We start from the raw sequence: 23,332 nt of genomic DNA, 5'->3' as shown, positions 1-23,332 counted from the left end.
GCCGAGCAACGAGCGGCGAGCAGACGGCACCTCCGCTTTGCACGCGGCACACGACTGTCGATACAGCGCCACATGTCAATGAGAAGACGGCGGATCAAGCTCCTCGGCTCACCAGCTGGGTACGAGCATCACTGCATCAGATAGAGATACCAAGACGTATCCCACGTCGCTGAGTCGTTCCAGGTCCATGGCTGTCTTTTCATCAGGTGCTGTAATGAAAAGGATGAATCATGGATATTCTTTGAAATTGCGCCAAGATGATCTGATCTTCAGTTGCAAGCCGGTCGTGCGCCTTCGCAACGCTCTCATGAAAGGCTTGCTGACGGGCGAGATCTTGTACGAGCGACACGTGACTGTCTTGGAGGGTCGCGTGCAGCGAGCGAAGAGAAGAGTAGAGCAGAGCAGAGCAGCTCGTAGCTCGGAGCCGAGATTATAAGAGAAGTCGTCGATCCTGTGGAGTGGGCAGAGGAGGAACTGATGGAGAGTAACAGCCGAAGCTCGCAGCCTGTGCTTCCTGCCTCAGGCGGCAACGGCATCACGTTGTTCCTGTCCGGTGGTGCTCGGCTGAGGGACGACGACACGACACGACAGTGTCGACTGATCCGCGTTTGCCATGGCACTTGGACCGCCATGCTCTCTTGTAGAAACACAGCTCATAGCTCGCAGCTCAGAGGTAATGTAGACCTATTCACTGTCTTCTCAGAAGCACCTGCACAACAATGGCATCCAACACGACTTTCGAGCACCCGGCTTTGGCACGAATCCCGGCGTGGGTACAAGAAAAGCTCTCTCCAAAAGCCGTAGACATCATCCAGCGCGTTCACGACTGGGTTGAGAATGAGTGTATACCCGCTGAGCCCATTGTCAAGGCTCAGCTCAAGCAGTATGGCAATTGGAAAACTCCGCCACTTATCACAGAGCTGCGTGCTCGCGCCAAAAAGGCAGGACTGTTCAACTTGTTCTTGCCAAAGAGCTTCGGAAAGTACTCGCCAGGCCTCACGAATTTAGAATACTCTTGTGCAGCAGAGATCATGGGCAGGTGCTATTGGGCTGCTCAGACACTGAATTGCCACGCACCCGACACAGGCAACATGGAGCTGCTTGCAAAATACTGCAACGAAGAGCAGAAGAAGAAATGGCTAGAGCCTTTGCTCAATGGCGAGACCTTTTCTGCATACTCGATGACAGAGCCGGACGTCGCCTCGTCCGATGCCACACAAATATCCTGCCGAATAGAGCGGGACCCCAAAGATCCGAAATGGCTAATCATCAACGGAAGGAAGCTATACGGCAATTGCAAGTGGAATGAAGAGCTTGGCTTCTATATCCTCATGGGCTGCAGTGACCCCAACAATTCAGATGCCTGGAAACGACACACTATGGTGATCGTGCCCAAAGACACGCCTGGCTTCAGCATGATCCGCAACCTCACCATCATGGGCTACGACCACGCACCCGAAGGACATGGAGAGTACCTGTACGAGAATGCACGCGTGCCCGCGGAGAACATCATCCTCGGCGAAGGGCGTGCCTTCGAGATAGCACAAGGCCGCCTCGGCCCTGGGCGGATCCATCACTGCATGCGTCTTATCGGACAAACGGAGCGTGCCTACGAACTCGCAATTCTACGCTGCATAGATCCCCAGAAGAAGCCCCGAGGTCGCTTCATTGGTGACTACGACAGCAACGTCGAGCGTCTCGCCTCAATGCGCATGCAGCTTGATTCTATGCGACTGATCGTAATGAACGCTGCCCACACAATGGATGTCAAAGGCAACAAGGCTGGTCGTTACGCCATTGCACAGTCCAAGATCATGGTTCCAGAAACTGCAGCCAAGATCATAGATGACTGCATGCAATTGTATGGAGGGCAGGGTCTCACGCAGCATACTCCACTGCCTGAGATGTGGACATATGCGAGATTTGTACGTGTTGCAGATGGACCAGATGCAGCACATCGCCATCAAGTCGGTCGAGATCAACTCAAGACTGCACCAGAATTCAAGAAGAGGCATGAAGGATATGCAAAGAGGTATACGGAGCTTTGTGAAAAGTGGAAGGTCGAGGAAGAGACATTTGGAGCGCCCAAGAAAAGGCGCAACTCTGCAATGTGACCACTTAGCGTAATAGTGGAAGTATCCAACATCGACTGCCTCCATCACGTGTGCTCAAGCTCACCATTTTCCATCATGCACTAGTCATTCATTGCGCAAATACGAAATACGAAATAACGAATCCCAACAGACATAGCATCCACAGAACAGCCGCCAATCATTGACCCTTTCCTCATTATCCCAGGCATGGGCTTGCTTGCCTTCATCAAACGTCTGGCCGAGCCTTGAACATATATATCTGACGGCCTGCGCCAGGGCTTTTAGTAAGCGTTACTCATCAGGAAGTGCATCAGGTCCTCCAGCAAAAGTGAGGCGCATCCAACCCCAAAAGTGATACTCGCACTCTCACTTGGAATCCCTCTGCTTATGCCACCTGGGCGCAAGATCCACAATTTTTCCCTTAGGAGGACATTGTGTCTTGTGCAGTAGAATCTCTCGAACCAGATCGTACGAGAATTCGGGATGGAAATAATCGTATGCTCGATGCGGAAACCAATGCTGGCCAGAATTCTCAGCGTAGATGTCGACCATCATCTGTCGTATGGGGCTGCCAGGAGTTGTGCCTTCGTAGATAGCTTTGACGACTCTGCAGTTCGGGAATGTGCGGCCGCCTTTTGCGTCTCGTCTGTCGATTGATGCGGCGAGAGTTGTGATGACTTGGTCGCAGAAGGCGTCGTCCTGATTGAATGCTGTAAGTATGCAGCTGTAATTACCGAATAGAGAATGTTGGGAACAAACCTTGACCTTCTCGCCGAAAATATAAAGCTTCGCTAGGAAGTCATGTTCGGCTTTCACAATGGTCGAACCATCGGCCTCCTCTGTCGCTGCAAGCACTGCTTCGGACAGCTCAGTGAGGATTTCACCATGGTACACGAAATGCACATATGCTGCTACGACGTCGTCCTCGTCTGTGAATCCAATGCCGTTCCGCCTTGCGATCTCAGCTTGACCTCGGAAGAAGGCAGAACGCGCAGTGAGGAAGTGTAGATGCACTTTGAACTCATCGTTCTCGCTGTGCAGGACGATGATCTCTTCTGTGAAGCGCGTGCGCCTCTGGCGTTTCGCCATTCGTGTCTTCTGGTGACGTTCCCACTCGTCCCATTGGGCCTTGATTGCTGGATACCGTGAGTTGTATGCTTTACGAGAAGTCGAATCAGACAGTGTCTCGTATGCTGCCTGAAGCTGTCGTCGGTGTCAACACAGTAAATCACTATGTTGTGCTACACTGTCGTACATGCTGGAAGGCCACAGTACTCTTTGCGGTCCTCGTCGGAGTCACTCTGTCAGGATGATGCTTCTTGGCCGCGGCATGATAGGCTTTCTTCAGTTGTGCTGCCGTCGCATTGTAGGCTATGTCGAGCACTCTGTAATGGTCTTGATCTACCGGTTCCTTCATGGCGAGTGACGAACCACACCTCTGCCGTGCTCTACGATGAGTCGGTTGCAGTGAGACAAATGGGGAGAAGCTCACGAGATGGCACGTGTTGGTTGTCACTGACATCGTTCTGCAGTTGTAATTGGATGTCTAGGATATGCCGCAAATGCGGAGATGAGTTGACATGGCAACCATAACCATAAGCGAACACGTCTGCACGTGACATCCTTCTCCACTTCTATTACGTTGACATAGACGTCGTCCAAGAATATCGATGCCTCAGACGACATCAAACCATCATTCGGTAGCGCAGCAGTGCTTCAGTGCACCAGCAGCAGCTCGAAAACAAGCGAACATGCTAATTCTTCTTCAGCGCCGCGAGTCTTCGCTGCAGCTCCAGCTCACGTAGCTCCGCAGCGTGCATCTTTTTCTGAAGAGCAATCTTTCTGAGCTCAAATTCCAGCTCTTGTTCCTTCTGCAATGGCACAACTGATGTTGAAGACTTGTTCGGGCGTTTCTTCTTAGGCCGGGATGGGCCGGTGCTGTTGATGTTGGGATTGGCGTCTTCAGCTGTCAGATCTATCACAGTCGACTTCCGCTTGGGTGGTGACGTGCGCGCGGTCTCGTTCTCTGCTCTGACATGCTCCTCCGGTACCTCGTGGCCTTCCAACAGCCGGGCGTAGAACACTAATGACTTGTCAGCACATCTTCACCCAGGTGTCGGACCCGCCGCTGGGAACGAACCCTCAGCCTCTCTGAGCACGGCAGCATCGAAGTAACGACGCTTATCCGGCTTTTTGGTGGCCGTTTGGTGAACGCTCTCGACGTGGCTGCGCAAATTGTAATCACGTCCGAGCTTCGCACCACAGAGCCCACCGTCGGCGGTCTTGACGCGACAAAAGTGCTCCCCGACCTCAAGACGCAGCAGCCCCGTTTCGTCGACATCGAACTCCGGAGCATTCTGCGGCAAGCTCTTGAGCTTTAGATAGGTGCAATACGAGGGCTGGCTTCAGTTAGCTTAACGTCCGCTGAAGAGTCTGTTGGATTGAAGCTCACAGAAGCGCGCTGCAGGCGCTCGGTCGCGCCCGGTTGCCCCATTCTGTGAAGCTTCCTGTATCGCCGAGATGGAAGTGTTTGCTGCGGAGGTGTTGCGGATGCGAAGGTGAAGTGAAGCGCGCACTTTCGTCCCGCCCGACGTGAGGTCGTTGTTCATGGAAGGTACCGCTCGGTCCACCACAGGCATGGCAAGAACCACCGCGAACTGGGCAAGAACGGAAAGGGGCTCGCGAAATAGGCATCACACAGAATGCGACGCGCTCCCGATCAATGGCAATACTTGCCATCTCTGCATTGTTATGCTTTCCCCTTACTTACTGCGCGCCGACCTACTTGTAGCCAGCGATGCGGCTTTCCATGCAATGGAAGGCAGTGAACGCCAACATGCGTTCTTTCCACGGTCGCCGTAATACTTCGCGCCTCCGTGGTTTTTGTACACGAGCCTTCGCCTGTATTTGCTCCTGGCGCAGAGAGCAGCCGGTCATGGATAGTGATGAACTCCATCACAAATCGCGTTGCTTCCGCATGGAGGCCTGTCTGCACTCCAAGCGTACCTTGCGTAGCCTTGTCTCAGCGAGTGTTTCCTCAGCCTCCAATCTGTTCACTCTCAGCTCTTCCACGACGATTTCTGCGTCGACCACTCTCAACTCCGACTCCAGATCGGCCGCCACGTTTGGCTCGGGTTGGGTGACCACGCTATTGTTACGCAGAGCCACGGCAGTCGAAGTTCCACGAGGAACAAAACCCTCTTCCTGGAGCCTCGTCTCCTCCTCGCTCTGTTCCCGCAATAGGTCCTTCCGGTACACAGGTGGCGCCCCGTGATTCATCACAGTCCGATAGAATTCTGTAAAGTGATCAGCAATGCAATCACGACCCGAGGCTTCCAGGAAGTAGGCATCGCACCATCCGCTTCTAGACACATCGCCCTATTGCGGTTCATCTTGATTGGTGGTCGATCTTGCCGTGAGAGGCCATGGTGCTTTTCAATGTGCTTCAAAAGCTCCGTTCGTGATACATGGCTGCTGCCACATAGCTTCACTCGCCCGCTCCAGTGTGCCGAACACCAGCGGCAAAATCGCTCGCCAATGTTGACAATCGGGTAGCCACTCCGGCCCAGGTCGAAGAACGGTGTCTCGTGAGGAAGCGAGTCCAACACGAAATACTCTTTGTATGCGAGCTATGGGTGGTCAGCCAAAGACTTCAATGTGCAGCAGAGAGCACCCACCGAGCTGTCTCTTAGCTCGACGTGAATGTCGGGATGCTGTAGTGTGAAGTTGTTTGTAGCCATGGTCGCGTAGGACGCGAACCATCCAGCACGCCCAATCTCTTCCTTCTGAAGGCGTAGGTTGGTCGCTGGTGCGATGGTATTGAAAGCTGCCGTGTTGTTGCCAGAACGAACCTGTTGGATATCCTTGCCACTTCACATGCACACCCCAAAGCTTATTCCAGGTCGACGGCGTTTGCACTTGGAAGGTGCCGGAAGTGATGACCGTTGCATTCATCTCATGTTCGCTATTCGAAAGAGCTCATCTATAAGCACTATGCATTACCCATTCTTCCCTCCCATGCAAAACTCCTGCGCTGTGTCTTGAACGCTCACTATCATTTCTATGCCATCACACTCATCTCGACGTCGATCGCACCATCGACAAGAATATGCACAAAACTCAGTCGTCGAGCCTCACAGCTCAAGCTTTTGTCTTCGGTCGTACACGGAACGGGAAAGCCATGCCACTGCTTGACTGCCCTATCGTGTGGAACTTTTGCGGTTGAATGCCAAGTGCCAAAGTATCAAAGCGATCTATGCCCATCATCGCCTGTGTATACGTGTTAGCAGATGAAGGTGAGGACCCAGTAATGTTTGTACTTACCTCACTGTTGTATCCAGTGAACCAAAAGCCAATGACAACGACGAGGTACGTGAAGATAAGTATACTTCCCTTGAAGTAGTTGCTCTTTCCCTCTCCCACGATCCAGCCGAAGAGGAAGACGCTGAGCAGTACACACACCATGTCCCACTGCGGGAAAATGAGACTGAAGCTGTGCTCGGCGAGCTGCTCACCTGGAACCCAGTTGTTGTAGATAGCAGTAAACAGGACCAGGCAAGGCGTCTGGAGCAGGAAGACCTGCAGAGCATAACTCGATCCGATTTCCATCGACAGAGCAACATTGCCGTTCATGGCAAAGCTGATGGCGTTGAGGAACTCAGTCGTGTTCGGCACCAGGGAGAACAGTGTGATACCAAGGAACTTTTCCGGAATGCTGACAGACGTAAGAACAACGTCAACAGTATCGACCAGAATCTCGGCAATGATAGCGTAGGCCACTGTCGCCGACATCAGTATTATGGCAGACTTCATGCGAGACCAATTGGGCGCATCGTGGCCGCCGTGACCACCGGACGCTTCCTCAGCTACTGGCGCCAAACCGCCAGCGGCATAGTCGATGGCATTGGAACCCACGGGCGGACGACCATCCTTGCTGTCTTTGATGTGAGACTGGTGACGCGACGCTGTTGGAGTAGCAGACGTGGTCGCCATGTGACTGGCGCGACGTGGAGCGGTGGTGGCATCTCTTGCGGCGATTGTAGCAGCAGTCGCTGCCATCTCTGCCACTTGCTGCACCAGTGCACGATTGTCCTCAGCACTGAGACCACTTGCAATTATGCTGCTAGAAGTGGTGTCGTTACCAGCACTCTTAGGTGGCACAATGTGCGGTCCTTGTCCTTCGGCATCTGCAGCGGTGTTCTTGTTGTCTTTGCCATCAGGAGCTCCGGCTGTGGTGATGCCAGCCTGCTTGAGGCTCTGAGTAAGTATCCGCTTGTACATTTGACTGGACCGAATGTCAGCAGTGTTTATCGTGCCGTGGGTCTGCTTCCTGCCGGTCGCTGAATTATGGTCTGCCTGAACGAGGCCTGCAGTGTACGGCAAATTCATGTGTCCCGGGTGAGGCCCGTTGTGGAGAATGTCCTGATGCTTTTTCTTCTCTTCTTCAGGCTCATTGTTCCAGATCACAGCTGCGTGGGTGCGCAAGGTGAACAGCAGACCTACAACGTAGGACAAAAACAAGCACACGGCACAGAACCAGACATATGGCCTGACGGCTGAGATGAAGAACTCATCGTTGAGCTCTGGTACCTGAGTGAAGTAACATCTGCGACAGTCACGCTCTTCGTCAGGTCCGTCGGGCATGTCGATGCATTGGCGACAGTTGAGGACGTGAGAGCCATAGAATTGGTAGAATAGAGTTGGGCCGAACGCCGCAATGACCGCAAACAACAGCATTGTTGAGGTAACACCAGCCGACTTCACGTTGAAGCGCTGAGTTTTGCGTTTGATGGCGCCGAAGCACATTGACAGTCCAGGCAAGAAAAGTATACCGGCAAAAATGGAGCCGATAATACTGCCTTCGACAAGTTGCGACTTGCCTTCATCCAATGCGACACAGTAGAGGAACACCTCCACAATGGTGCTGAAGAAGGCGTTGATTGTGGCTCCTACACCCATCGATGATTGAGCAGAGATCGAAGCCACTGCTTGGCCGATGAAGTAAGCAAGCGGTATGATCGATGCCAGCGCAATGACGAACACAAAACCCGGAGAAGTGAACCAAGTGTCGATGTGCAAAGTCTCATAGAGCACAAAGTAATCGATGATGGCGAAGGCCACAAGTCCGAGAAGATTGATGAGAAAGATATTCGTTCCGTCGATTGTGTACTTCCAGTATTTGATGCCGACTGCCCGATATGTGCATAGCAGGATGACGCTGTCGGAGCTGCCTCGTGGTTGCGAATCAAATCGCTGGTAATGGCTGTCGGTGTGGAAGCTCATGGCAAGCGGGTGGCGACGCAAGTGGTAGAATAGTAACAGTGTGACTTTGCCCATCGGGATCGTGAAGACGAGGAACCAACAGATTCCGCTGACGAGGAATAAGAATGGCGTGATCAGAAAGTAGAAGAAGAGGAAGAATATCACTCTGCCGAGTGTCCATTCTCCGCGGCCAAACAATCGCTTCTTGGTGCGGTTCCGAGCCCGCTGAGCCACCGAACTCGATCTGGCCCGACCAAGGAGGCTATCAGTCTCGTTGTCCTCCAGGTCAGGTACTTCTTCTCGACGTCGCCCGATCAAGGATCGATTGATATCTGTAGGTCCGAAGAAGAGGCGACCAGCTTCAATGTCGCCGGCTTGCCAGCGCTCATATTCAGCAATGTCTCTCCCTTCTCCTTCGTCTTCGTGCAGATACTGTTCGTCGCGCTCCAGTAAGATATACTTGCCAAAAGGGTAGAATAGGTAGTGCGCAAGATTGATCAATACGCGGCCATACTCCCGACACCCGGGCGTGCCTGACGTGGCCTGACATATGCTGAAGAGTAGACATACTACTCCTCCAGCAGCTGTGATCAGAGCTAACCACCAGCCGAATATTAATGTCCAGAGAGCGTTGAATATCCATAGCCATCGACTGACATTGCCGCCCGGAGCACTATGAATGTCACCTTCTGCATTCCTCTGCACTGATCGACTTTTCTTGTACAGCGCCGGCTTCCATATCCTGATTCCGAAAGGATGTGTTTCGTTGATTGCTTGTTGTCGATCCTTGAGGGTGAAACTCTCAGCGTCGCTCAAGTCTGCGCTGTCATCGTCGTCACTATTTGGGGTTCCCTCATCTTCTTCCTCCTCCTCCTCGCCTTGGAGGGTTTCTTCCGAGCTAGGATCGCCGGCGTCTAGTGGTGATTTGGGTCTCACTGTTGTTCTGACAGTGTCTGTGCCTGTAGTCTGCGCAGCTTCCTCTTCCTGCTCGTCACTCTCCACTCGAGGCAATGCGGGCTGGGGCACTCGCCGCCGAATTGTGCTCTCTCTTCGTCTGAGTTGTCTTTCACGCTGTGCAGCAACCTTGGAATGACTTCTCTGCTCTCGTAGATCTGCATCGACCTCTACCGCATCGTCGTCAACTGAAAATAGGTCTCCACGGTGCGGTGCTGCCGTCGAGGGTTTTCGCGGACCGGCATTGGGTCGTTTGGGAGTTTGTTGTGATGCTTGTGGAGTTCGACCTCCACTTGGGACCGCGCTCGTGGATGAACCCTGCATCGAGCCTAAACTGTCTCAGCATGTGCTACGTTGTCTTGCAATCAGATAAAGTCGAGTCCATACCATAATCCTGATGCCGAGCTCGAGGGCGCCGAGTAGTGCCTTGTGCTGCCTCGCCCGCCTGAGATTGCAGACTCGCCTGGCTGGCCTGCATGTCTGCGTAGCTCGACTGCCGCTCGGCAGCGTCGTGCTGACTGCGGCTCATCTCTTCGGTGACCACGGAGCTGCGCCGCGTCGTGGGAGCAGTGGAAAGGAAGTCGGCGTGGTCCTGCGCATCGGTGGTGGTGGGTCGGCCATCCGCCGTAAAGCTCTCTTGTCGCCCAGACATGCCGCCCAGAATAATAGACAGACTAAGGCCAAAACAGGCTATTGATTGGCTTCGGCGCTGCACGCGCCAGACACTTCAGCTTCCACTATGACGACAAATAGTGCCCAAGCTGGAGCTGCAGCTGGGGAATTCACAAGAACGTGGGCATCTGACACAATGCAGAGCACGAGGCGGGCGGCGTGGTCGGGAGCCGTGGGAAATAGCTTCGGGCGAGGCGAGTCGACGGAGGGCTAAGGTTTCAGCTTCAGCTGGCCGCCGCGACGAGGATGAAGCCTCGAAGGTGCAGAGGGCGAGGGGAGAGAGGAGAAATGCGTGCTGCGCGCGTTATCGAGGAGATGGGCATACGTATATCAGCGGTTGAAGGATCCGGGTTCATGATAGGAGCAGCTCCCAGCAGCGTGTGGTGCAGATGATCACCACTTCGTGATCTGCTACCCTCCTCTACAGCGCGCGCCGCATATGCTGCTGCTGCTGTTTGGCGAGCTCGGCACGGCGCTGCCAGCATCCGACGCCGACCAAGGTGCTGGGGCGTGGAATGAGTAGCCTGCGAATGCTCTGCCAGCAAGCAGAGAAAACTTGAACGGCGCCGTGACACTGTGTTCCTGCGCAGTGGTGTATTGTCAGAAGCCATGACAGGCCGCTGCGGGATTCACTGTGCATGACGCTAAAGCGGGCCGACGTGCTTGCCTGATGCTGCCTCGCCTCAAACGCCAACCAGCTCCCACGCACGCATCGCCATCGACATCAACCACAGCGACGCAATCGGACATCGCCATCATCACGAGCGGATCTCACTGCCACTGTCTTCCTACCAACAGCCCGATTACCACGCAGCCCGCGGGCCGCCAGCGCAGCCATGGCGCTCGATACCTTCTTCCACAACAAGATCGAGAGCATGAAGCTCGAGATCATCCAAGGCCAAGCAGTATTGCGACGTCTCGAAGCGCAGCGAAACGACTACAATAGTAGGGTCCGGTTACTGCGCGAAGAGCTCGGTCTACTCCAGCAGCCGGGCAGCTATGTGGGCGAGGTGGTGAAAGTGATGGGCACGAAGAAGGTGCTGGTGAAGGTGCATCCAGAGGGCAAATATGGTGAGGCTGCACGTCTGAGGCTTGAATAGATCACGACAGACTGACCAGTGGCAGTGGTCGACGTGGCGGATAACATCGACATCTCAAAACTCACAGCTGGCAAACGCGTCACCCTCCTCTCCGACTCCTACAAACTCTCATCCCTCCTTCCATCCTCAGTCGACCCGCTGGTATCGCTCATGATGGTGGAAAAGGTGCCAGACAGTACATACGACATGATCGGTGGGCTAGACGAGCAGATCAAGCAGATCAAGGAAGTCATCGAGCTGGGGCTGAAGCATCCTGAGCTGTTCGAATCGTTAGGTATTGCGCAGCCGAAGGGAGTGTTGCTCTACGGGCCACCTGGTACAGGCAAAACATTGTTGGCAAGAGCTGTGGCACATCACACCGACTGCAAGTTTATTCGTGTTTCGGGATCAGAGCTGGTGCAAAAGTACATTGGTGAGGGATCACGTATGGTGAGAGAACTGTTCGTCATGGCACGAGAGCACGCCCCGTCAATCATCTTCATGGACGAGATCGATTCCATCGGATCCTCGCGTGTCGAGGGCTCATCGGGTGGTGACTCCGAAGTGCAGCGAACTATGCTGGAACTGCTCAACCAACTGGACGGTTTCGAGCCCACAAAGAACATCAAGGTAATTATGGCCACGAATCGTCTCGACATTCTGGATCCTGCCCTTCTGCGACCTGGACGTATCGATCGAAAGATTGAATTCCCACCGCCAACCGCCGAAGCAAGAGCAGACATTCTGCGCATTCACTCGCGGAGCATGAACCTGACCAGGGGCATCAATCTGATGAAGATCGCAGAAAAGATGAATGGGTGCTCGGGTGCAGAGTTGAAGGGTGTGTGCACAGAAGCAGGCATGTATGCGCTGAGAGAGCGAAGGGTGCATGTAACACAAGAGGACTTCGACCTGGCCACTGCGAAGGTGCTCAACAAGCACGACGACAAGGAGACGAGTTTGGCCAAGCTGTGGAAGTAGTGGAGCGTTTGTGAAGGTAGAGCTGCAGCTAGCTTGTATCATATTCGAATGCATTGCAAGGACGGGGCATCAGTAAGTCCTTGCCTCACTATAGCGCATGTACTCATCACTTGTAGATTCAGGAGCTCCAAGTTGCATGGGAAGTGAAGAGTCCGCAGGCTGCAGTGAAATTCAAATTTATCATCCCCAGCTTGCAAACATTGAAGTCAACGTCTGCGCGTGCTTGGGCGCATCAGAATCCCCCAAACCCCGGACTGTGACAATCTTCTCCACGCCGACTGGCGGCTATCTTCCCCACTGACCGCCGCAGTCACCAATCTTGCCGGCCCTCGCTCGACGACGGCCACTCTCTTGTGCCACGAGCATCTCTATCAGCCCATAGCGGCCGAAGTCTCAAACACAAGACACCTTGTGGCCCATTCCCTTTACCATCATGGTCGACGCCGACGGTCCTGCTGTGAAGCACGAGAGGTAAGCGCTTTTTTGAAATCACATACACGTCGCGGCTGCTGAAGTTTGGCGTGGGCAGGTCCAGCAGTCGTATCATAAGCCTGAATGTTGGCAAGTCACCAAAAGCAATCACAGTCCAGGAGGACAAGCTGCGTCAGACCTCGAGCTTCTTTCGCGCCGCGCTGGACAAGCACTGGAAAGAAGGTGCCACCGGAGAGGTCGCGTTGCCTGAGGACCGCCTAGAAATCGTCATGGCTTACGTGGAATGGCTGCACCGCAGCACTCTAGTGGAAAGAAGTGTGGATGAAGGAGGAGAATACTCCGATGCCATGTGGCTGAAGCTGATCAGGATGTACGTTTTCGGAGACAAAATTCAGGACACTAAATTCATGAACGAGGTCCTCATGCGCGTCCTGGAAAACCTTGATGAGAGCAATACCTGCCCACATGAGGTCGACATTCGGCTGGCGTACAAGAGCACCAGGCCGGGCTCATCACTCCGCCGATTGTTTGTCGCAGCATGGGCTGCAGGCGCCAAGGATCATTGGTTTGAGGCTGGGGACGAATACCCCGAGGAGTTCATGAGAGATTTGGCGATGCAGCTGATCAGAAACCGCGGAAAGGCCTCGCGGTCTTATTGGGTCAAACAGAAGGATACCTGGTTGGAGCACGAATAAACGGCGACTGCAGAACCATGCAGCGAGACCGTGCGTGCGGCTACGCGTTTTTAGAAGTGGATATGTTGGTGGGTCTGGAAAGGAGCAACTATGGTCTCAATATGGGAATCCTGGCCGGGTCGCACTACACGGACAGACGCCAAAGGCACTTGACGGGCAACTAGATCGCTTTCGCTGTATCGCGACTTGACTGCGTGGAAGCTCCTGCTCTCCATTGCAAGCCTGAGAGCACTCACTGGCACTGTGAACACGTACCGTGTAATGAGAGTGAGACAGCTATACCCAACGAATCGGCAATGCGAAAGGGGCTGGCATCACACATTGTATTGCAGTACAGTTCACACATATCGTGCACCTGCTAACCTCATATATCCCAGCGGCAGCTCTATCGAACTCGTACTTGTTTGCAGCATTCATCCGGCCCCCTGCCTTGTCGAACTCGGGACAGTAGGAACGTGTATGGCAATGGACCTATTGCGTACTGCACGTTGCTCGATGAAATGTGCATACTGGTTTGTCGAGCAGCGCAACCGGCTCCTTGCTCACGGTCAATGTACTCGCGGAAGGATACGAAAGAGTTTCCTGGTACGCCGCATTGTGCATGATCAAGGTGACGGCATTCGATCTTTCGCCAGGCACATTCAATGAATGATCGCACACGGAAGATTTTCTCAGAGGACTTTCAGATACCGGAGCAGAGCAATCTTTGCAGAGAATGGAACGTAACGCGAATCCTGCATCGTGCGCATTCACGTATTGCCTAAAAGATGTCACCGCCATTGATACCACAGAAGCGATCCAGCAACTTCCACCCCGATCTTTTTTGATATCCCGTTCTGGCTACAGCACTGTATGATCGAAGTGGCAGATCTGCTTCGACAAAGTCCATTGAACGTGTCAGGCAAAGTGTTTCCTTCGTCCACTCTTGACAGCGAGCTCAACTGCTTGCTGCCACATTATTCCACTGCATCATTCGATCAACGAAACGGAAGACTTGATCTCCCAGGCAACTCGGCTTCGCCTTTCGGCACATGAATCGATGCTTGTCCACGCGTCAATACTTCCCTCGTCAATCTTTGCCATAACATCCTTCAGCAGTACCGTCATCGATCAACGAACTGACTGCTCGCTTAGATTCGTACATTAGCATATTAGCACCTGCGGTCGAGATCTTCGGGTGTACAAACTACCGACGACGATCAGCCAAAACTTCCACCACGTCGCCTTCCGTCAATAGTTTGGCATCGATCGATAGTTTACATGTCTATTGCCGGGCAAACGCACACTAGAGTCAATCATTATACCCAACTGACGCCGTACTATTTCCGTAGCACTATGACTTTCGGTAGTTTACAGCCCAAACGCCAACCTTCCCGATCCGGACAGGCTTTGATTACACGCGACCCTTTCGGACGTCACGTCAACCGACACGCCGACAAGAGGAGAAAACGACCACGTTCTTTGAGAATCCTTCCCTCTGTGCTCTTGCACGGATCGTCTCCTCGTGCGACGCCCGGAGATCCAAACGAGCCAATGGCATTCGGTAGCTTTTCTGACCTTCCGCTCGCCATGTGAAAGTCTTATGGTGTTCCGGAAATTCTATTGGTCTAACCAGTATTTTTGCACCAACCACACGCAGTCCGCCACGTGCCTTGTTTCTCCTCGCCCGAGCAACTACATCCACTCGATGCCATATCGTAGAAGGCGCGCACCTGATCGCTCGCTATAAGCGGTGCAGAGTACCAGATGTTCAGAGAGACCGAGAAACTTGTCCAAGGGCATGCTGCACGCCACAAGACGGCTGGCACGTTATGTGCTGGCGTCCTGCGTGGTGATAGACGCCGGTGCTAGGTTCCCAGACCGATGAGTGACGGAGTAGGCGCGCAGACGTGCTCATGTAGCGATGTGGTGGTAATAAGGCAGAATCTGCTGCGATTTTATTCGAAACGCTGGGGTCACATTCATGTCATTCTTACCTGCGAGGAAAGCCGAGAGCACTATGATACTTGACAGCGACTTGCGAGTCTCGAGAGGGCAAAGGTAGGGCTGCGCCAGGACTCCGCATGTCGCGACTGCTGATGAATTAGCAGCATGATCGATGATCGCGTTGTAACGCTCAAAGTTGGACTCGCCCCTACAAAGGACTTCTCAGTTCACGAGGCTATCTTGAGAGAACATTCGCCGTTTTTCCGCACAGCTTTGGACAGCAGGTGGCGCGAAGGACGTTCGCGCATCGTGGAGCTACCCGAAGACAGCGCAGAGATTGTTTCAGCTTGGATACAGTGGCTATACTTTCGCAGAATTCCCTCGAAGCCCGTATCGCCACCAGCACTGCCGATGGATGACGGCGAATATGAGCTTCTGGCCAGAATGTACGCCTTTGGCGAGAAAGTACAGGCAGACTCGTTCTGTGATGATTGTGTCACAGCAATGGTGTTGAAGACGGACGAGGTCGCGACTGATGGTACAAGGACGTTTCCCTCTCATTCGGCCATCATGATACTTTACAACAACACTCCGCCGGGTTGTCCTGTGAGGAGATTTGTCGTCGACATGTATGTCGAATACGGCTTAGATGCTTGGATACCAAAAGAAATCGAGTATAGTCATCCGGAGTTTCTGGCGGATCTTGTCCACGCGTTCATGGCCAACAGGGCTGAGGGACTTCCTCACAAGCAGACGAATTATCCTCGGAGGCGCAAGTGGCACAAACAGGAGCGCAGTCGGGAGTTCCTGAGGCCGGTTGGATCAAGTGACGAAGTCGCAGTTTCCTGAACCAGATTGTACACAGCGTCCAGGGTTGGCTATTTGATGGTTCACTGTGGATCATTCCTTTGACCCGGGCCCGTCATTCTGGTCAGCTGCTGCGGAAGTGGGTAGTGCAGCTTGCATGGTGCGTCGGTCGACCGGCTTCGAAGGGGAAATACATCGGGTGGAGTCGGTGGACTGTATTCTTTCACACTTGCTCGGACTTCAGGACCGTAGCCGAAGGGGTCCGCTACTATGGTTGGCTAGCAACAGAGTGTCGACGTTTGGGACCTGCGATGCATGACCACCTTTGTACGACTTACTCAAGCGCATGGACGCCCGAGTGTCAAGATCGGTGGCACTGCCGTACCACCAGTGGGACGCCACAAACGTGGTTTATACAAGGCCCGCGCTCGTAGAACCTCGGGGCACGGTCGGCTCGAGCCAAGTGATGCAGTCACATACATGAAGCTCCGAGACAGCCGTATCTCAGCGTCGTCAGTGCCCGCTCGCGCGTGCGTCGGCAACTGGCGTATATTGCTGCAATGTCGGCCTGCTTGGCACGAGGTGGCGTGACATGTTGTGCCATTCACTTTTGAGGCCAACGAATTGAAGCTAGTGCGGAGAATGGTCCCACTGATCTACCACATGTCCCTCATTGCTTCCTCGTCGTCGGCGAAATCATTGTCGCCCTGGGTCTCGGTAGTCGCTGCTGTCTTGCTGGGTCTGGCAGAGCTGGTCGTCTCTGCCGCCAGCAAAGCGTCTAGTTCATCGTCATCGGGCTCATCCTCAAATGGCATACGGGGGGCCGTCTTTTGCAGCAGCGGCGGTTTGGTAGTAGTCTCGTGGTTGGCAAGTAATGCATCAAGCTCATCTTCGTCTGGCTCTTCCTCGAAAGGTCCGGACACCCTCGACACTTGTCGCTGAGCCAGCGATGTATCCGCAGCGTCGGCCATAAGAGCATCGAGCTCGTCTACTCCAGGTTCATCATCGACCGCATGTCCGCTCGCAGCACCTCCAGCTGTTGTTTCGGAGACTGGCAACTCTGGCGGTGGCGTAAGTTCTTTGCGGTAAGGTTTCGTGTCGTCCAACCACGTCCTTCTCGTTACCTGCATCCGCTTGCTGTGGCCAACCTTTTCGACCATCTTGACAGCATCTCGAAATTTGGCTCGTGGGTAAAGGTCATCCAGCCATAGTTGATAAGTGTTCAATAGATTCGACATGTCAGTGAATTCATGTCCTTTGCCGCGAAATTTTAGCCTTGACTTCGTGATTTTGCGAAGCTTGGGTATTCCTGCATCTGACAATAATCTGCAAGGAAGATATTCTCAGCGAGAGCTCGTTTCACGAGGTGTTGGGTCAAGTCTACCTGTTCTCGTCCAATTTTGGGATAGGAGTTCTCTTCTTCTTCACTTGTACTTCCTGGTCCTCATCTCGCGTCTGCTCGCGTTCCGTGTTGTTGTCCTTGACGTTTCGAGGCAAATCGTTGAAGAATTCCTCGATCGCTTGGTCGTCATTGAAAAGTCGGTCCAACTCATCTGGCTGTGCAGAACCCGCCCGAAGGTTCGATTCTATCGCAGAAGGCATAATGTCTGTTTGCTACAGTGAAGTATTGCTGATTGTAGAGTTGAATTCGTCCGTTTGGACTGGGGACGCGTCAGGCAGAATTGGAAGTCGCCACCGTCGCGAATTTGACGCGCTAACAAGCGTGCGGGCCGAAAGTCAATTTGGACCCACTTCAGTTTCCTGCCAGCAATCAACGGAGCGACGGCCTTCTCAATTATCATCACTGGTAACTGGGCCACTCGACGAACTCTGCCGGTGCTAGACCGTGAACACATCCAGGAAGCGGACTATCTCGGCATGCTGAAGTTTGGCGGGCACGTGCTCTAGAATTCTCTGTAGCGAGCCCGGGACGTGGTTGCGAGCCAGCCATCATGGCGATATCATCAGCATCTGATTTAGAGCCCGTTACGGTCATCGGCAACAGGCTCACTGCGCTCCTTGACCGCGCAAGACAGGAAAAGCCGGAATCTAGCGTGGAGCCAGCATTGCAACTCTCGAGTTTCAGCAACGAGGTCGCCGCATTGCACGATGGGCTCGACGCAAAGTACGACCAAGCGTATAGATTCTCGTGTGTAGAAACAGCCGCCCGGGAAGCCTTCTACTCGCTGGTCCATTCTACAGACATTCAAGATCCCGCATTTGGAGACGTCTGGAACTTGCTGGACATTGTACTCATGTGCGGTGACCATGGCAAATGCACACCTGAATTAGTGTGCTGGCTTCTGGAGGAATTGCTGGACAGCCAGACGACTGTTGGCTGCCGAACGGTTTTCGACTACTTGGACTCTCGGCGCGAGCGACTGGCACAGAAGGACTTTCACAAGAAGAATCTCGTCTTCCTGCGGTCATGCAATGAGCTTCTGAGACGATTGAGTCGTGCTGAAGATGCCATCTTCTGTGGTCGGGTGTTTTTCTTCCTCTTCCAGACCTTTCCTCTGGGCGATAAGAGCTCGGTCAACTTGCGAGGCGAATTTCACGTTGAGAATACGACAAAGTTCGAGGTCGATGAAGTGGCTGGCGAGGAAATGCAAGTCGACCCCGAGCCTGTGGAGGTTGCTGCTGCTTCAAAAGAGAGCACGCCTGCTCCAACAAGTAAGCCAGGCAGCAAGGCTGTCCCTATCAAGGCACCAAAGAAGACTGCAGAGGAAGTCGTACTTACAACCAACGAGCTGTACCCAATATTCTGGAGATTACAGCATGACTTCTCTGATCCTACGCGGCTTTTTGATCGAGGGAACTTCGAATCCTTCAAGAAGGGGCTGGCAAGCACTCTGGTCAAATTCAAGAAAACTCCAACAGTGGTGCAGACGAAGGCTGGAGAGGAGGATAAACGAGGAACAAAACGAAAACTTGATGAGAATGGCAACAGTGAGAGCAACAATCATCTCCTGGACAATTACAACCCCAAGTACTTGACGAGCCGCGACTTGTTCGACTTAGAGCTGAGCGATCTTGCTTTCCAGCGCCATATACTTGTGCAAGCCATGATCTTGATCGACTTCCTATTGTCGCTAACAGAGAAAGCCAAGAAGCGCTTGGCAAGCCTAACAGTGACAAACAAGTCGCTATTGTACGCTTTCACGTTGAATGAGGAAGACACACAGTGGGCGACGTCTACAAGGTCGGCCATTCGAGAGGGCCTTGAATCGAGAGACGATGGAAGGCAGTATTGCCGTATGGTCGAGACGGTATTGAGTCGAGATAAGAATTGGGTCCGCTGGAAGGTCGAAAGCTGCCCGTCCATTGTGCGTGGACCGGTAAATACGGAGGAAGAGCTACAGGCCAGGAAAGCAGTTGCGAGAGCCACACAACCGCGTCGCATTCTCGAGAATGCACAGGGCAATGTCGACCTTGCTTTCCTCGAGGAAGGAACAGGCGGTGGTCTCGATGCACTGAAGGATCCGTCCCGCTATACGATACCCTCCGTCGAGCAGCTTGTTGATCAGATCAAGATGGAGAAGCTTGATGCCGAGATGGCAATGACGGACGAGGAAAAGACACAAATCGACACTGCCATCATGAATGCGAAATGGCGCGCGCTCCGCCAGGCTCGTGCTGCCAATCTTGCGTTGCTCGACAAAGTGGAAAGCACTAAGGATTTGGAAGACATCCTGAGCGCGTCCGAACCCGTGAACGAAATTGAGGCCGCCGAGCCCAGCGTCGAAGATACACTAGGCTCCGCAGACAGCGTCCCCGAGGATCCGACAGCAGCAACTGGAACAGTAGCCGAGCCTGAGCACATGCCGAGTGGAGGAGAGGAGGACAAAGTTATGGAGGGATCCGAAGCTTCGTAACGATGCGCGGCTCTGTACCAATGTTCTCACCCCAGCTCAGGGCATTCGACTCCTCCGGGACGACATGCCGACTGTGCAATCCGCCTGAGCCCTGCAAATTTTTGCCTGAATCCTGACAGTACTGCTGCTTCCTTCTGCCGCCGCAGTGTTGCATATTAAGGTGAACGCTACAGGACTGCGCAGCCGCCACATCGCTCTTGGGCGCTTGCAAGCCTCGAACGTTGCATTGTGGGCCTCAGCAGGATGTCCGCTGCAGGTCGATAGATCACTGCCTGTTACACACGAAGCGCGCACGCATACGCTTCTTGCACTTTCCTCGCAGTTGTGCATCAAGCACGTCGACATGACAAACCGTCGAGGTCGGCACCGAAGAGTGACGATCAACTGCCTGATAGTTAGGGTCTTGAAGTGAGCAGAGGTCATATTACGATATTGGGTTTGTGGTTGGTCGATCAAGGCCAATTCTTAGCATACATAGCCTCGGGGCAATGCCCACATTCGGAATGTGTGGTGTTGCTCAGCAAGACATTGCATTGTGCTTGCCGGTCCGGGGATCCTTACGCTGGCGCGCATCTTGTACAGCACAATGTATTCTTCTAGACTAGATTAAGCAGTAGCGATCCATGGCGAGTCATCCTGAATGCGCAAGATGTATTTGAGATCGATCGCATGACAAGTTAAGCTTCTTTTTAGAAGTTGTTTAGGCGAAGGCGATGACCCGTGAGGTTGGGTTTTGACAGACGGGCGGGCTTGTGAAAGTCAAAGATCGCTCCCGCCAGCCTTCTGCATCTGCCACCTGCAACGCCTGTATCGGTTCTTGAGGATGAGGCGTTGGACGTTGAAACGGCTACTAGTTTTCCGGGTAGGATGGCGCTCCTGTGGGGTGCTATCATGCGAAGAGGCGCGAGGTGAGCTGGCCCGATCGTCGCCCGGACTCTATGTTGCTCTGATCGTGAAGCTTCGATAGAGGCTGCTAGAAGCCGTTACTATTGTCAGATGCCCAGCCTGTTCTCCTCCTGCTCACATTGTCGTGCAGACGGGAAAGCCGCAGAGGTGGAGGTGGAAGAGCTGGCTGGCTCTTCTGACGTCTCTTCATGTCGTGGGATTTAAACTTCCGAATCAACCATGAATGATGATGGTCTACAATCGCCAATACTCTTGGCGTGCATCTAACGATCAGTAGCCAGCTGAAGTATCGAAGACTGACCGCAAGAACCGGGAGCGTCGCCGCATGTAGCAGGTCCATGATTGTATATTTGACTATTTGTCAGTGCAGAGAGAGATGAAGTGTTGTGAACCGGAGTCTGGACTGGACAGGCTCGTTGTGAATGTGCGCTGTTCCCAACGATGCACGACGCTCTCAGCTCATGAATGCATGCACCGCAGCCACAATCTGGGGCCAGCGAGTGCGCAAATGGCACCAGCAACGCCTTTACCGCAACGATCAGAGCGGCTCTTCATCGAGACGCCTTTGCAAGCCTCTTTGGGTCGACGCAGCTTTCCGGAAAGTTCCAAATAGCGACGGAGCGAACCAGCAAAGTGTGGACATGGCGAGAGGGCCGGGAGGAGCAGCGGTCGCGCTGGCGGTCGAATAAGCGCTGGACAGTGGACATCCGTCTGTGGTTGGTATTAGAGTTATGTCGTGCAGGGAAGATCTTCGACAAGTCTCGCTTGCGGAGCTCTCGTAGTCGCGTCGCCATTGTCCAGACACGTCCAAGCGGGCACTGAGCAATAATTGCCGGTGGAACAGCGTCCACGCGCGCGACACGACGTCTGGCGAGCGCGTGGGCGAGCGCACAGCGCGCATGCGACGAGCACGTCGGGCGACTGTCGTCGGTTTTAGAGCATGCGGCATACCGCGCTGCCGGCGAGCCCCCCGTGGCATCCTGGGCGGAAGGTGCGGCGTCGCCAGGGGGCTGCCAGGAAAGAGGACAGGGCATTCCCGTCGACAGGCAGGCAGGCAGTCGGGCAAGCGCAGGCCTGTGCTCCTGCTCCCGAAAAGGTTTGTTGCTCCCCGAGAGTCAGATTTGCGCAATCAGCAAAACTCTGTCTGCACCGACGCCGATGGACGACCCGACGTCTGCTCCTGGATGCGCAGCCCGGCAGATGCGCCTTCGCGCTGGCGGCAAAAGATGGTCGACCAGCACTCGCGCGGCCTGCGGACCAATGGCCTTGTTTCAGTGGGCAAGCGACGCGATCCCTGCTGGGCATCAAACCATCGCTGGACCGACCCATCTGCCCTCAAATCTCCGCAATGGTCGTCATGCGCGGCCAAGCAAAGGTACGCTCGCTGCGTCGACGCCAGCAGCAGCGCGCGCCAGAAGCAGCAGCAGCGCACGGCCAGAGCGTTCCGCGCGCGTTTGCGCCGCCAGCGCCAGCTCGCCCACCCCGGCCAAGCGAGCAGACGTCAAACAATAGACGTCTGAGAGGCCTCATCCGACGTATCACCACCGCAGCGCGAGCGTCGGTGAGAACAGCGCCCTACCCGCACGCGAGATCCATGTGCCGTGCCATTGTCCGGATCGGATCAGGACCACTCTCCATTCATCATCCGTTGCTTCGACACGAGCGTCGCGCCTGGCGAGCCTCATCACGCTTGTTGTTGCTCGGCTCGTTGTCGATCGCCCAAACACTTCGCTGACGCACGGCAATAATGGCCGAACACGTCTGCTGCCACCTGCCTCTCATCACATGAATCGCTCCACGCGTGCTGCCCGTCCAATTATGGCAACCGCAAGCTTGCTTAGACTGGAGTTGGCGCCTGAGTTGGTCCCCTCAAACTCTCGCCCTGCTTTTGAACTCTGTGCGCAGTGCAATATATTATACTATACAGCAGCTCTCGAATCGGCTCGGACCGCGCTGTTGAGTGCTCGATCTGGAGGAGAGAAGGAGATCTGAGTAGAAAACCTCCGAATGCACCTCGTTGGCCCATCGACTGTTGCTCTGGTGGATCGCGTGGTGGTCCCCGTGCGAACGCCCTTGACCAGGATGTCATGCGGCATCATCCTGTATGATCTACCCGTCAGGCATACTGGCGACACTTATGCGCCGGAATGGGCGTCCTCGGAGAAGCCCTTTGCTGTTAGTGCTACCGCTCGCATCTTAGCCAGCTGCGGCCCGAACGCGGCGTAGTGGACTTGTTGCTGCAGCGAAGGATGGCCTAAGTCACGCCGGTCGTAGTAACCGTTCTGCGTCTCGAACGAGTTCAGCATGAGCACAGCAGCCTTCGATGCCACAGGTGCACAGAGGCGGTTCCTGGCGACTAGTCCCCGCAGAGGTCCATGCTACAGCTCATCCTACCCCTACTAGCACAACCGGGCTTCAACGGCCATCTGGCAGCCAACCACACGAGGTGAGCGTGCGTGCTGACAGGGTACTTCGACGTGGGTGTCCACCCGGGCCCCATCGGACTCAAACTGCTCTCTAGCCTTGTTGGAGGGGTTAGACCCGCTCCGCAAGCCTACACTTCCAGATCGCTACAGTACGACGCTCTAGGGCATCTTCGGCAAGAGGGCGGGTCTTTCGTCGTTTGCGGTGGACGATGCTCCTTCGCCTAC

At 54.2% G+C, this 23,332-nt stretch overlaps 10 protein-coding genes across 10 annotated transcripts; 5 read left to right on the top strand and 5 right to left on the bottom strand.

Annotated features, from left to right (window-relative positions):
- Positions 1–719: 719 nt before the first annotated feature.
- CKM354_000125700 (uncharacterized protein) lies at positions 720–2,114 on the top strand (the record flags this gene model as incomplete). Its single annotated transcript, XM_044796376.1, has 1 exon — positions 720–2,114. One exon carries the CDS (start codon positions 720–722, stop codon positions 2,112–2,114), a length of 1,395 nt encoding a protein of 464 aa, XP_044652311.1.
- A 345-nt stretch (positions 2,115–2,459) lies between these two features.
- On the bottom strand, positions 2,460–3,510 carry CKM354_000125600 (uncharacterized protein; the record flags this gene model as incomplete). The annotated part of the gene is made up of 3 exons (XM_044796375.1): positions 2,460–2,792; positions 2,853–3,296; positions 3,349–3,510. 3 exons carry the CDS (start codon positions 3,508–3,510, stop codon positions 2,460–2,462), a joined length of 939 nt encoding a protein of 312 aa, XP_044652310.1.
- A 337-nt stretch (positions 3,511–3,847) lies between these two features.
- Positions 3,848–4,587, bottom strand: CKM354_000125500 (uncharacterized protein; the record flags this gene model as incomplete). Its single annotated transcript, XM_044796374.1, has 3 exons — positions 3,848–4,176; positions 4,234–4,492; positions 4,546–4,587. The coding sequence occupies 3 exons, from the start codon at positions 4,585–4,587 to the stop codon at positions 3,848–3,850; spliced, it is 630 nt and encodes a 209-aa protein (XP_044652309.1).
- Positions 4,588–5,048: 461 nt separating this feature from the next.
- On the bottom strand, positions 5,049–5,833 carry CKM354_000125400 (uncharacterized protein; the record flags this gene model as incomplete). The annotated part of the gene is made up of 3 exons (XM_044796373.1): positions 5,049–5,389; positions 5,449–5,722; positions 5,771–5,833. 3 exons carry the CDS (start codon positions 5,831–5,833, stop codon positions 5,049–5,051), a joined length of 678 nt encoding a protein of 225 aa, XP_044652308.1.
- Positions 5,834–6,233: 400 nt separating this feature from the next.
- CKM354_000125300 (uncharacterized protein) lies at positions 6,234–9,960 on the bottom strand (the record flags this gene model as incomplete). Its single annotated transcript, XM_044796372.1, has 3 exons — positions 6,234–6,362; positions 6,417–9,637; positions 9,696–9,960. The coding sequence occupies 3 exons, from the start codon at positions 9,958–9,960 to the stop codon at positions 6,234–6,236; spliced, it is 3,615 nt and encodes a 1,204-aa protein (XP_044652307.1).
- An 856-nt stretch (positions 9,961–10,816) lies between these two features.
- CKM354_000125200 (proteasome regulatory particle base subunit RPT6) lies at positions 10,817–12,040 on the top strand (the record flags this gene model as incomplete). Its single annotated transcript, XM_044796371.1, has 2 exons — positions 10,817–11,051; positions 11,106–12,040. 2 exons carry the CDS (start codon positions 10,817–10,819, stop codon positions 12,038–12,040), a joined length of 1,170 nt encoding a protein of 389 aa, XP_044652306.1.
- Positions 12,041–12,473: 433 nt separating this feature from the next.
- Positions 12,474–13,167, top strand: CKM354_000125100 (uncharacterized protein; the record flags this gene model as incomplete). Its single annotated transcript, XM_044796370.1, has 2 exons — positions 12,474–12,511; positions 12,570–13,167. 2 exons carry the CDS (start codon positions 12,474–12,476, stop codon positions 13,165–13,167), a joined length of 636 nt encoding a protein of 211 aa, XP_044652305.1.
- A 1,963-nt stretch (positions 13,168–15,130) lies between these two features.
- On the top strand, positions 15,131–15,942 carry CKM354_000125000 (uncharacterized protein; the record flags this gene model as incomplete). The annotated part of the gene is made up of 2 exons (XM_044796369.1): positions 15,131–15,207; positions 15,258–15,942. 2 exons carry the CDS (start codon positions 15,131–15,133, stop codon positions 15,940–15,942), a joined length of 762 nt encoding a protein of 253 aa, XP_044652304.1.
- Positions 15,943–16,556: 614 nt separating this feature from the next.
- On the bottom strand, positions 16,557–17,502 carry CKM354_000124900 (uncharacterized protein; the record flags this gene model as incomplete). Its single annotated transcript, XM_044796368.1, has 2 exons — positions 16,557–17,226; positions 17,285–17,502. 2 exons carry the CDS (start codon positions 17,500–17,502, stop codon positions 16,557–16,559), a joined length of 888 nt encoding a protein of 295 aa, XP_044652303.1.
- Positions 17,503–17,852: 350 nt separating this feature from the next.
- Positions 17,853–19,775, top strand: CKM354_000124800 (uncharacterized protein; the record flags this gene model as incomplete). The annotated part of the gene is made up of 1 exon (XM_044796367.1): positions 17,853–19,775. One exon carries the CDS (start codon positions 17,853–17,855, stop codon positions 19,773–19,775), a length of 1,923 nt encoding a protein of 640 aa, XP_044652302.1.
- Positions 19,776–23,332: the final 3,557 nt, after the last annotated feature.

The sequence above is a fragment of the Cercospora kikuchii genome (genome assembly GCF_019650295.1).
Source record: "Cercospora kikuchii DNA, contig_00001, whole genome shotgun sequence".
Lineage (NCBI taxonomy): Eukaryota > Fungi > Ascomycota > Dothideomycetes > Mycosphaerellales > Mycosphaerellaceae > Cercospora > Cercospora kikuchii.
This window is presented reverse-complemented; position numbering and strand designations above follow the sequence as displayed.